Source organism: Alligator sinensis, unplaced genomic scaffold (assembly GCF_000455745.1).
Source record: "Alligator sinensis unplaced genomic scaffold, ASM45574v1 scaffold701_1, whole genome shotgun sequence".
Taxonomy (NCBI): domain Eukaryota; kingdom Metazoa; phylum Chordata; order Crocodylia; family Alligatoridae; genus Alligator; species Alligator sinensis.
The window spans coordinates 2645045-2658202 of record NW_005841915.1 but is presented as its reverse complement, the minus strand read 5'-3'; the positions used below and the strand labels follow the sequence as shown (position 1 = coordinate 2658202).

Genomic DNA, 13158 nt, shown 5'->3' with positions numbered 1-13158 from the left:
GTGCACATCTGCAGTTCCCATGGAGTAGCTGATGTGCTGTTGATCCCTGTCTTTATTTACCTCATGATAATGTGTTTGTGTGCCCAGGCCCTTACATACAACACTTCCATTTATACATTGTTATTTTTGCAACAGTGTGACATTGACTCATGTTGGTTCGTGATCCAATTGCTTACACTCCTTCATCCCCATTTTGTGTTTGTGCAGTTTATTATTCATGACAAAGTATAATACTTTACAACACAAGTCCTCATCGAATCGTATCTAGGCTTGGCAGGATTCGATTTTTATCAGTAAACTTTGAAAAATGTCAATTTCACCTTACACTCACAGACCAACAACAATATTTCCATCATTAATATCAACATTTATAGAAAGGGGATGTAAGAAAAATAATGGCTGATCGAATGTGTGACAACAGAACCATGTAGTTTGGACTGCAGCTCCCAGAAACCCCAGGGGACTTGAAATAAAGGAAGAGGAAGTAACAAAGCAGACGAGGGAGCTACAGGAGAGTGGAGCTGGGAGCAGTTCTGATGCTCAGCTGGCTGTGGTCCTACAGTTGTTACGTTTTATTGATTTATGGATATTTCGTTTTTATATTTTGACATGTGATTTTATAAAGGTTTTAACAGTATACTCTCATAAATAAATTGTCTGCCCCAAACCCCTAATTTAACCCAATTCTGAAAATGTTAATTGATAAAAATCAAAATAAACGTTTAAAAATAAATATTGATATTATGCATCTAAGTAGTTGAAGGTGAAGTTCATCAGGCGTAGTTCACTTTAAAACATCAGATTTTTCTAAGTAGTCTCTAACTTGTCCTTTCCCCATGCTGTTCTGAGCTTTTACTCTTTGTTGCTAATGTTTTAGTTATCTAATCACAGCTAAACAACTTTGGGGAGACTGGATCAAAACAGGTTTTAAATGCTTCAGACTTTTTGACACCATTTTTTATTAGCTGCCACCTCTGTCTCTCTGCATCTCCTCCTCCCACTGTTTGTAGATCAAGTCTTTCTCTTCTCTTCCTCTTACTACTAATATAATGTATTACTTTCATATTAAACTAAGGGACATACAGGGCCTTAGCCCATCTCATCTGGTCCCTCCATCCTTAGTAATGAGACTTAAAATTCCCTATTCTACCAAGTCCACAATTTTGGTGAATTTTCATAGTAGTTCAAAAAAGCCTCATCTTTCTGGTTTGGTGATCCCATCATAAAATCTCATGATTCACTGTAATATATCCCTTGTTCAGTTTCCTTTTTATTTTTTTCCAAGGGCTTTTCACAGATCTATCTCCCATTACATTCTGGATCTCAGAGCAAGTGTTTACATCCTTGATTTGCAAAGCAAGACCTTCTTCCTTTTTCCCCCCCTACATGTCCTTCCTGAACAAACTGCACCATTCTATGTCAATATTCAAGCCATAAATTATTTCACTAAGTCTTTGTGATGCTATTCAACTAAAAAATTGAATAACGTGCTAAAATTTCCCGTTATTCTTGTTCATCATTTATACTGCTTGAATTAGATCAGAGACATATAGGATGTTCAGCAGACTTCCCCCTTATTTTCCTTTTGTTCCCTCCATAAACCTGTTATGATTACTGATATCTCCTGCACTTCTAGGATTTTCTCATGGTCACTGGTTTGTAATTCCCATGCCACTGGTTAAAAGATCTGTGACCAAAAGTGCTCTTTCTTTTCTTTAGGTGGACATAATCTCAATTCCGTAGTACTTGGAACATCACCTTCATGGCCATGGAAATCAAAGTTCTCTCATATATTTATCTTCAGTCAATCCCAGCCTGGTTCCTTACCCTCAACTGGAAGCATTGAAAAGAATAACCTTGAAGCCCCTACCCTTTATTTTTACTCCCAGATTCTTTTCTGAACTGTTCAAGATCCTACCCAGCAACATCATTAGTACCCGCATGGATGAGCAATCAGGATAGTAATCAGAGAGTTGGATGAGCCTCAGCAATCCTTCCATAACTTCTCACATTTAGGCTCCTGGAAAGCAGTCTTTCTGTGGTGTAAGGTCAGGTTAGCAGATGGATTCCTCTGTGCCCTTCAGATCATATCTGCAGATCATGATACAAGGGTTGCAGGTCAGCCAGTGCTGTTTAGCACTGCTACAGTCCTTTCTAGTCATCTAGCTACTTCATCCTTGCAGATCTCCATGTGCATCATATTGATGAAATCCTTATGATCCTACACACCTTTGAGCCTAGCCCCTTCCTCCTGCTACTGTTTCCTCAGAGGTTCCACCGGTAGACATCTCACATAAAATAGGTTCCCTATTTGGCTTTCCAGGGCAGTGACAGATAGCTCAAAAAAATCAAGACCAGGATCTGGGTGTAAGCATTGAGGTTCAAGACCCTTACCTCAGCATGTCCCATATGATACAGGTGAAAGAAAAGCTATCAATGTGGGGTTTGGGTTCAGTGATATAGCATTTCCCAGCTATTTTGGAAGCTTACTGTAGTCCATCTAAGCTCTCCCTAGAGTACCTTCTCCAGTTTCTTTTCAAAGCTCCTGTTTGATTCTCTCTGGGTGCATCTACATGTGCACTTTAATGTGCAGTAACCTATTTTACTACACAGTAAAGCAGTGCATAAAAAACTGTGCTATTATGCTAATGCATAGTAAAATAGGCTACTGCATATTAAGCATCACCTAAAAAGCTTGTGCTAGTGTACATTAGTGCAGCCTCGTTTGCATTGATTTAGTACCTCATATTGGAGGTATTAAATTTAATGTGCATTAGGAAAAGTGCATTAATGCATGTGTAGATGCGGTCTCAGTTCACTAGGTCCCACTAGTTGATAAACCGGTGGGTTTAAAACCCTTTAACTAGGTCAGCCCTGCCCATTCACTAATATATAGTAATGGTCAAAATATCAAAGGACAGAAGGCTAGAACCCTCAATAATCATTCATCTAATGGGGTTTTGGCTATAATCCGTGGACAGTAATCTATTCTAAACTATACTATGACATGATCAAATAACCAGCCAGCCAACCAGCCAGCCCTCCTTACCTTCAAGGAGGGAGGAACTGCATTCTTTCTTACCAAGACAGGTCCCCTCCAAAGTCTGCTATTTGCTATACCTTATTTGCTAGCCATTCCTTTGTTCTTATCAGCAAACAAGACACAGCTGGACCCAAGGGGAGTTTTATCTGAGTTGTGTCTCAGTAGGTGTCTCTACACACAATGCTTTACTATGCAGTAAACCATCACTGTCTACACATGCACACATTTACTGTGCAGTAAAATAGTCTACTATGCAGTTAGTTATTACCAGTAAATACAGGTAGTAAACTAACTGTGCAGTAGATAGTGTGCAGTAGCATATGTGTAGATGCTGACCAGTAGCAAATTTGCTTCCAGTCAGTCCCAATACTAGGGGGCCACAGGGGTTGGGAATTCCTTCCCTCCAGGAGCTGAGAGCCGAGCAGCGCCAGGACAGGGTACCTCTCTGCCCACCCTGTCCCAGTGCTGCTCGGCTCCCAGCTCCCAAACAGGAACAGTGCTGTGGAACTCCCTGCTTCCCTGCACAGCATGGAGCTGGCCAAGAACTGTCCCACTTCTGGGGCAGATCCCAGCCGGTCCAGGCTGCATGAGGATTTTCCCGCCCAGCCTGGAGCTGGCTGAGAGCTGCCCCAGAAAGGACAGCTACTGGCCAGCTCCAGGCTGGGTGGGAAAATCCTTGCACAACCTTGAGCTGGCTGGGAGCTGCCCCAGAAGTGGGAGTTTCCAGTCATCCCTGCGTTGTGTGGGAAAGTCTTGCTGGGCATGGGGCTTGTTCCCAAGTACAGGGGGCCAGGAGAGGTCTGCAGCACCAGCTGTCTCCCCACCCTCTGTACATCAGGACCCCTCCCAGTGTACACACAGCCAGGAGATGGCTGCTGCTGCAGTCAGCAGAGTTCTCCTTTCTCCATGTTCATGGGGACTAGCCCCCAGGCTAGCACTCAAGGAGAGCCTGGATCTCCCCCTGGCTGCTGCAGGGAACCAGAGCAGGGTTGGAGCAGCCCTCTACCAGACTGCTTCTGTTGGGAACAGATTGGCTCCCAGCAGGGAGCACATGTAGACGTTCTCCCCAGGAAGTCCTACTATGCAGTATTTTACTGTGCAGTAAGCCTTTATAGCATTAATTGCACGTGTAGATGCACCCAGTAATACTCAATCTTGTTGTCAAGTACTGAGTTCACTTCTATACTGTAAGAATATTGTCTCCCTTTACACAAACAGTTCCTGTAGTCAACAAATAGAATTAGACAATAGGGGTGTGTGAAATGGGCCGTATTTGATTCAGATTTGGATTCAGCCCGAATTGGGGACAGTGATTTGATTAATTGATTTGGATCACTGTCCCAATTCGATTCAGCCGAATCTGAAATGGAAGATCCAATGCCGATTCAGAGAATCAGCGATTCAGCCATAGACACAGCTTTAAATGTTTTTTCTACATACCTTGAGGTACCAGGCACAGCTCATGAACTCTGCGATGCTGGGGCAGATGGAGCATCCCACAGGAGCACAGGGGGCCCCCCCACATGCTTGGTGGCGGATCCGGAAATGGATGGGGGGGGGCGTGCATTCCCTGGCGGACCCAAAAGTGGACCAGAAGTGCTTCTGGTTCACTTCCTGGTCTATTGCCGATTACACTGGGGACCCCCCCCGCTCCTGTGGGACGCTCCATCTGCCCCAGCATTGCAGCATTCACGAGCCACGTAGTACCTTGAGGTATGTAAAAAAAAACATTTAAAGCTGTGTCTATGTCTGAATCTTCAAATCTCTGCGAATCGATTTGGAGCGTTCCAATCCAATTCGGAGTGATTAAAGGGTCTCCTGATTCGATTCAGATTCAGAGATTCGGCTGCCAAATTGGGCCAGATCTCTGCTGAATCAAATCAGCGACCAAAGCTTCGCACAGCCGCATTAGACAACAGACCTCTGAAGTTTGGTTCTTCTGTGAAAACTTGAGGAAACTATTTTGCTTATTATCTTTTAGTGAATTAAAAAGACCTAGGGTTACTTTTTGGTAGAGGAGCACAAGTTCTGTAGATTTTTATAGTCGACTTCCCAAGTGTCTAAATTTCTAGACATCAGTCTGAAATTATTCAAGTGGAGACTTTTAAATTGGAATTTGCAGCATTATGCTTCTTTAACAACTTCTATCTCTAATTGCCACCAAATCTTCTGTTTCTTTGCAATTCTTTTTTAGTGTCCATGGGAGCAATAACTCTCCACTGTGACTCAGTAGAGTAAATGCTAAAACCAAGTGGATGTGTCTACATCTTCATTAATGCGCAGTAGTTACTGCACATTGAGTTTAGTACTTTCTTAATGAAGCAGTTCCCTGGTAACTAGAAAAAGCTCTCTGGTTCATATACTGGAGGAATCAAATAGCAGGGCAGGTAGGTGCAGGGCTAAAAGGGCCAGTGTTGTCTTTTAGGATTTGCATGTCTCCAGCAGGGTGGTGTTACATGTTGTAGGGGAGCTTAGGTATCACAGATTGGGCACTGATGTTCTTTTGAAATGTGGGGAAATTTCAGTCCTGTGTCATTACTGTCCTTAGGGGCCTGAAAGAGCCATCCTCAGTTTCCTCATGAAACTTGTGTTAATGAAAAGCATATGAATTGCTCTTTGTGTCTACAAGCAAGGGCTGCCCCCATTTTTTCTCTTCATTGAAGTCATGGTTATGGCCTGTTTATTCATGATACAATCATTATCAGGGGTATTTCTGATACTACCATTATTTCTGTAGCTGTGGGTTCTAGGAGGACAAATATAGGATGACTTCACTCAAGAAACAAGGATTCTGAATCAAATATCTGCAGTTCTTGCTAATTTGTTTAACTTTTCTATAAGTATTCTTTTTCTTTTGTATTACTCTTGAATGCAAATTTCTCTTTTAAATCAGATCTGTGTAAGGTGAAAGAGGCTCAAATTGCTCTATATGGTTTTTAAAGGATTTAATATATGTTCATCTTCCATTCTGCAGAGGTTAAAACACACTTTTGCAAATGCCTAATGCTTTAGACTATGCATTGCTTCTTTTATCTATCCAGCTACTTCACCATTGTATCCAAGGGCATATCCTAGTATGCATGTTCAAGTACAGGTTTATTTCTTCGTCTCCACTCATTCAGGGGTGGTAGAACTAAAGCCTATAGAATCGCACAGAGGACACACACAGAGGGAAGCAGTATCTAAATCATCTGGCTTATGAAAGTCCTTCTGCAGACATTTCCAAACTGTAAAAGGGCTGTAGTGGAAAGCTGTTGCTCTTTGCAGCAGTCTAATATGGGAGTCTTCTGGTGGGAAATGTGCATGAGAGTTAATGATAGGGAGTTTAGGGTCCAGGCAAGATGATAGAGCTTCTGAGGTAAGTATCCAGACTTGTATTAGTGATGGGTCAGTTGTTATCCCATGATCATAAGGAAGGAGCCTGTTTGGGGGTTTTTTTTGTGGGGGGAGAGAGGGGAGCAGAGGGGTTTCTCATGATGTGTAGGAGTTTTAGGGCAAATTCCACTTCACAGTGTAAGGTTATAAAACCTTCTTTCCTTACAGTCATGATAATCAAGAGGTGGAACCTCCTGAGCTTAACTGTTTCATATACTTTTCCTTTTCACCTATATTCCTATGAAAATGAATTATTGATCAGCTGAAATGTAGTTTTCTTTCATGTGGAAGAGAGTAGAATAATTTAAAGGTTTTGGTAGGCTCCAATAAATCTCACTCTCAGTATCTTGCTTACTGTCAGTTCAAATGCTAATGTGAAGACCTCGTTGCCTTTTTTCATCTCATTTGTGGAAGGGATATAAGAACATAAGAATCTGAATGGCTCAGGCCATAGGCCCATTTTGCCCAATATCCTGTGTCACAGTGGCAGAGAGTGGAGGGAAAGGGAGAGTGAACTGGGTATGACCAGGGGGTTTCCACTGTTCCTCTCTCATTGGCAGCTTCCGCATTTAAGGTCTAGGAAATTCTAATTCAGGGACTGTGTCCCTAACTCCCATGCTCAATGGCTACTGATGCCCCTTTCCTACAAGAATTTGACCAAATCCTTTTTGAATCTAGCTAAACTGTCAGCTTCCACAACATCTAGTGGCAATGAGTTGCACACATTAATTACATGCTGTGTGAAAAAGAATGTCCTTTTGTTCTAGCTGAATTTTGTGACCGCTACTTCTTGTATTGTGTGAGATAGTACATAATAATAATCTCTTACGTTCTCTTCACCATCTAGCATTTTGTAAACCTTTATCATATCTCCCCTCAAGCATCTCTTTTCTAAACTGGGTATGCCTCTTTAGTCTCTCTTCATCTGGGACCATCCCATACTGCTAATCATTCATGTTGCCCTTCTCTATATCTTCTGTAGTTCTTCTGTACTATTTTTGAGGTGTATTCAAGGGGCACAGTATTCAAGGTGTGGATTTTTGGGGGACACAGTATTCAAGGTGTGGATGCTTGGATCTTTTCATTTTTTTCACAATTCCCTTCTTAATAATTCCTAACATTTTTTTTGGTTTTTTTAATGGCTGCTGAGCACAGAACCGATGTTTTTAGTGAACTGTCCACAATGGCTCCCAGATCTCTTTCCTGTGTGGCAAAAGCTAATATAGAGCCCATCATAGGTATAGTTGGGGTTATTTTTGCCTAGGTGCATTAGTTTTCGCTTGCATACATTGAATTGCATCTGCCATTTGGTTGCCCTCACTCAATCATGCCAGATCCTTCTGTACTTCCTTACAGTCTGCCTTGGTTTTTACCACTTTTAATATAATGAGTGTTTTGTGTCTGAGAACACTCTGAGGAGTGTTTAGTGGTCTAAAATTTGGGCTGACCTCAAATTCTGGGTCAGCTCCCAACAAAATTGACTCATTCTTTTGTAATAGTTAATTGGGTATCCTGCCGTTTGTTATCACTTGTCATTTAAAAGAGATACTAAAAAGAGTCTATTTGATGTGCTCATCTTAATCTGCTCTATTTTCCCTTTCCCATTTATTTTGAGTATGCCAGTAGATTCATGCTATTTAGTGATTCTTCTATAGAAGGAGCTGCTAGTGCCTCCTATTATTAAGGTTGTTCGAGACTTCCCATTCTAGGATTCTGTTTTCAGATTCTTATATCTTTACCAGTTTTCAACCATTTGGGTTGGAATTTCTAAGCTGGGTATATGCCTCAGGCTGAAGTTTCTGTTGGTGTGGGGTTTAAAAAAAAAACAAACCAAAATGGACTAGCTATTTCTGAGAATGAGACTTAAGGAAAATATGTTGTTTTATCCAACTTGAAAAACTGAGGCAATATTTTCCTTTGGAAAGCTCCAATGCCCCGTGCTTTGGAGCAGGAACTTAAAGTTTGGCAGAAGGGTGATGGATCTGTCAGGAAAGTGCCTCTTGCTGTCTCCACAAAAATGTCTAAATTTGAACAGGTTGCGAGGCTCTAAAGAAGTTGCAGTCATTAAATCCTCAGTAAAGACATTTTATCTTCTAGCTGCTAAATTCCCAGAGGATTCTGTCCATATGGAGCATATACTAGCCCGGGGGTAAAGAAAACTTACCCTGCAGTTGTAGCTTTGAGTTCCTGGAGGCCAATCTGGTTCTGAATTTGGGTAGATAGCAGAGAGCCTGGGGTTTTTTGTTGTTGTTTCTCATTGAATTCCCCTTGTAGCTTGAGGCAGTGAGAATGAGGAAGTTGCTTCATTCGAATTCAGAGGAGACAAGAGCCAGATACGCAGGTGGATTGAGATGGGGGCGGGAGTACTTTGGGACAAGAAGCCTGACAAGATGACAGAAACTAGAGTCTGGCAGCACTAAGGAAAACTAAATTAGGAATTGGGGATGGGGTAGATGAAGATTGCCTGGGCAAGAAGACCAAGATTGAGAATCAGTAGGTTAAAAGGAAAAGCAATGAGTGGAAAAAGAGACATATGATGAGACACTGAGTTGTGGAAGAACTGGGACTGACTGTGCAAAGATAGTGAGACAGAAGGGTAGAGATATGGGACACTGAGGCTATAAAAACCTGAAGAGAGAGAAAGACTTGGCAACTGAGAACCAGTCAGGAAAAGGAAATGGAAAGGATATGAGATGATTGGAGTCATTGTGGCAAAGACAGGTTGGGTGAGGAATGGGAGCAAACTGAATGGATGGGCAAGGGACATGGCGGTGTGGTTGGTGAGACTAGAACTTCCCTGGCCAAGAGGTCAGAAATGGATTGGGAGGAGAAGTGTGAAGAGTGGAAACTGGGATTGGCTGGTGAAGTGAATGAGGCTGGGACAAGAAGACTGAGCTAAGATAGGGACAGGGTGAAGCTGGTAGGACGAAGGGACCTTGTTGGGCAGGTGGGCAGAAGTCTGTGACTACTAGAAAGCACTCACATATTTGAAGGGCCCCTGCCTCCTTCACTGCACAGGAGATAAGTTGAGCTTGTGTAGTGAAGGTGTTTGTCTGTAGGATATCTTCCCTAGAGGCTGGAGGTTGTGTAGAGAATAGTGCAGGAGATAGCAAGACAAGAGAGGTATCTCTCATAACTAAAGTAGTAAAATGCTGCCCAGAGTAACTGGCTTCTATTTTTCTTCAGCTACAGAATACCTGTGTAATAAACCAAGCTTTTCACAGGTGGTCACTAATCACGTGTTCCTCATTTTCTGGGTGCCTAATTTGAGACCCTGGAGGCAGAAGTACTGAACATTCGCAGATGCAACTGAAGTTGATCAGAACTGTGCTTTAAACACAGAAAATGTCATGTGATGCTAAGTGCTTCGAAGACTTAAATCCTCCGCCTCTCAAATTGGGTTCCCCAAATTAGTGGAAAATGTTGACCCAAATCTCCCTGTGCCTCAGTTCTCCATCTGCATATTGGAGATAACACCACCTCCTCACTTCACAGGGGTGTTGTAAAAATAAATTGGTTAATATTCATGGAGCACTCAGATATTATAGTGATGAACACCACTGAAAACCCACATGTAAATTAATAATACTGTTTTCAGAGCAGGGCTTGAACAATGTTCAGTAAATAAGAGCCACACACTGCGCACTGAAAATAAAACAGAAAATGTTCCTTAGTTAGGTGCTGTCCATACTGTTCACTAAATGAGGTGCAGGGGTCATGTTGAAAAAACAATGTATGATCATGTAATTAAAAACTGAATTATAATGCACAAGGGAGCTAAATGAAATTACACAATCTTAATTCTGGCATTTCTTAATTTCAGTGTGCTTGACCTTGCAATCTTAATAATGTTCTTCTAACAGTTTTTTGTGTGTAATATGTGTATACTACCCTTGTAACAAAAGTACAGGAAGATAGTTGAGGAAGAAAGGCTCTTTAAAGTATTATAATAACATTAATTAAGAATGACTTAGAACACAAATACTATAAGCTTGATTGGTAGCAAGTGTAAGTCACTATTAGAGGATAAAGAGAAGTAGTCATTTCTGAACAAAAGACTACAAATTACATAGGCTTGTCTAGATTTGAACTTCATATCTTTCATATCTCTGAGCATCTTCTACTATTAGCCAGCCTTCATTTAGAAAAAAATAAAGCCATATGGCCAAGTAGTATCAAATATGCAGTATATAAAAAAAAAGATGTCAAGTTTATATTTTATCTGCAAAAATAGAACATGAATATGTTTGATACCTACCTTAGCAAACAAATTAATGCTAATTAAAGATTAATGTGATGTAATTAGCATTAAAATGCAATTAAATTATGAGTAAGTGGACCAGGAATAGAAAACTGAGATGTCTTACTGTCTATTTTTACATTAAATCTTTTGTTTTTCAGCAAACAGAGGAAGTGGGGCAGCAGGCAGCTCGCAGACTGGTGATGCACTGGGGAAAGCGCTTGCCTCTGTAAGGAAATATTTACTTTGGAATAACGCTTACCATTTTCAAAGTGTGAACTTTAATCAGAAATGGATGCCTGGAATTCAAGAAGTTGAAGAGCAATCAGGAGAGATTTGATCTCAGAGGTCATCAGTGTTGAGTTACTGCCAATTGAAATATTTAAAGATCAACGTGAAATTGTGTTTAAAAGTTTTAGAGTTAATTTTATAACATAACACAAATTAAATGACTAGAAAGCTTATATTGCTCATGATCACTTAGTGACTACGAGTCATTATCCTTCAATATTCCACACACTTTACTTAGCAAAGAGAGCAGGGGGGGTTCACAGAAATCAGTGGCAGGATTATCAACTGATCAGCAAACAAGATTCATCTTGATTTTTATTTTGCCTTCAGATATGTTTTCCACACTAGTTCCACCTATTCATACAGTGATGGTTGCTATTAAAAGCCAGCATTAATCAGCTATTATCTCCCAGTGGTCACTGTGGTATATCATTTTCTAAGTACCGGGAAATGTTGCTGTCCCTCAGATATCAGGATGCAGCAGCAGCTGAATATGCTGAGAATATGCTGGCTTTCTAATAAGGACCACTTTAGTTATTTTCTGGGCAGAGTGGGTTCCATTGAGTTCTCATGAGAGTTGATTTTATACATATACTACTGATGCTTCATAAAAAAGACAAAAAATAAGAATATTGTTTGCCTGAGGTAATTGATACAGTACAGTACACTTTTAAGTGGTGCCCTGATAACTGGCATGCATGATTAATAGAGGCAAACACGAGGATGCAAAGTCAGTGCACTGCATATCAGTGACTTAAAGCAGCTGTTAAATGGCACACCTTGCTCATTTCAGTAGCACACACCTAGTCTTGGCTCATCATAATAACTGACAAGTGTTTGGTGTTTGCTGTTACAAATTACTCACTGTGCAGTCCTCTGTTCCCTTTGCTCTGATTTGGCTGTTAAAGGATTTGATCTTACCAGAATGCAGTTTCCAGAAGTGCTTTAAGACTCGGTACTGTGATGCTTATTCTTAAAGCATTCTGTGAAATAAAAATGTACACATCCACCAAAGTTTCTCTCTAAAGAGCCTGGAATAATCAAACCATCACTTAATTGGCAAGTTTGTATTTCCATCAAGATGTTTCAGTTAAGAGGAATCTGTTGTCTGGCTTCCTACATCTAACACAGTTTTGTCTATAAAAATATTTATTATTAAAATAATAGGTTTTTTTAACCTGTCCTTTCATTTAAATGGACTAAATACATGAGAATTCCATATTTCTTTCTGCATCAGTTTGTGATGGCTTTAGATTAATTCTTTATCATCTTTTAAAGATCTATTCTCCAGATCACACCAACAACAGCTTTTCATCAAATCCTTCAACTCCTGTTGGTTCTCCCCCTTCTCTCTCAGGTATTGTTGTTACAATTCTATTTTACTGAACGTTTCAGCATATTTTAGTAGGAGACATTTAAATAAACTCCTACTGTACTGGGTGTGTGATATACATCCAGCCAATAGCATCAGACTATTTCCTTATTAATATAACACACACACAGGCTGACTGTTGTACTCATTGAGATGACTAGAGATGCTTTCAAAAAGCTATATGTGGAGAGAAGGTCCTAACAGCTCTCAAATAGGCTCAGTTACCCTGTGAAAAAGCAGTGTTTATATGCATCCTTGTTGTGATTCTATGCATGAGAGCCACTGTAGAGTAATGGGATGCGTCTACACGTTCATTAATGTGCTTTTGCTAATGTGCGTTAAATTTAGTACCTCCATTGTGAGGTACTAGGAAAAGGCGCATTAGTGAAATTATTATGAACACGGTTAATTTTGTGATGCTTTAATAAACATTAAAATAGGCTAATGAAATTAAAATACACATGTAGACATGCCCAGGATGTTAAATATCAAAAGACAGAGATTGTATCCTAAGTATGTCCTTTTGTGACCGGAGTTGCTAGAAGTAGTTTACACAGTGGCTTCTCTGCAGCTTCTGTGGAAGTCATGAGTCTCACTTCAGACTTGCAGCAAGGGGCAACCACACTCCACCTCCTTGGAGGTGGGTAACCAGGCATTTGGGCTGGGGTGTCACACACAGCCAGGTGTGACACTGTCTGTATCACTCACTCCTTGTGTGCTGTCAGCTACAGAAATCAGCATGCCTTAACCACTATAGAGTGATCTAGTGGGCCACCTAAGCTGAGGCATACCTATAACCTTGACCTTGTCTATGACTGATATAGCCCTAGACATTCC

General features: G+C 40.8%; 1 protein-coding gene across 17 annotated transcripts in view; it reads left to right on the top strand.

The window, feature by feature from the left end:
• The window catches only part of TCF4 (transcription factor 4), a 360805-nt gene that overhangs the window by 310082 nt on the left and 37565 nt on the right, over positions 1-13158 (top strand). For 16 of the 17 annotated variants that reach the window (XM_014517565.2, XM_025198159.1, XM_014517561.2 and 13 more), the window contains 2 exons: positions 10820-10887; positions 12228-12306. In XM_014517565.2, coding sequence (XP_014373051.1) covers positions 10820-10887; positions 12228-12306 — 147 coding nt within the window. The remainder of the gene's footprint in view (positions 1-10819; positions 10888-12227; positions 12307-13158) is intronic. The other variant, XM_025198154.1, reaches the window with a different exon arrangement.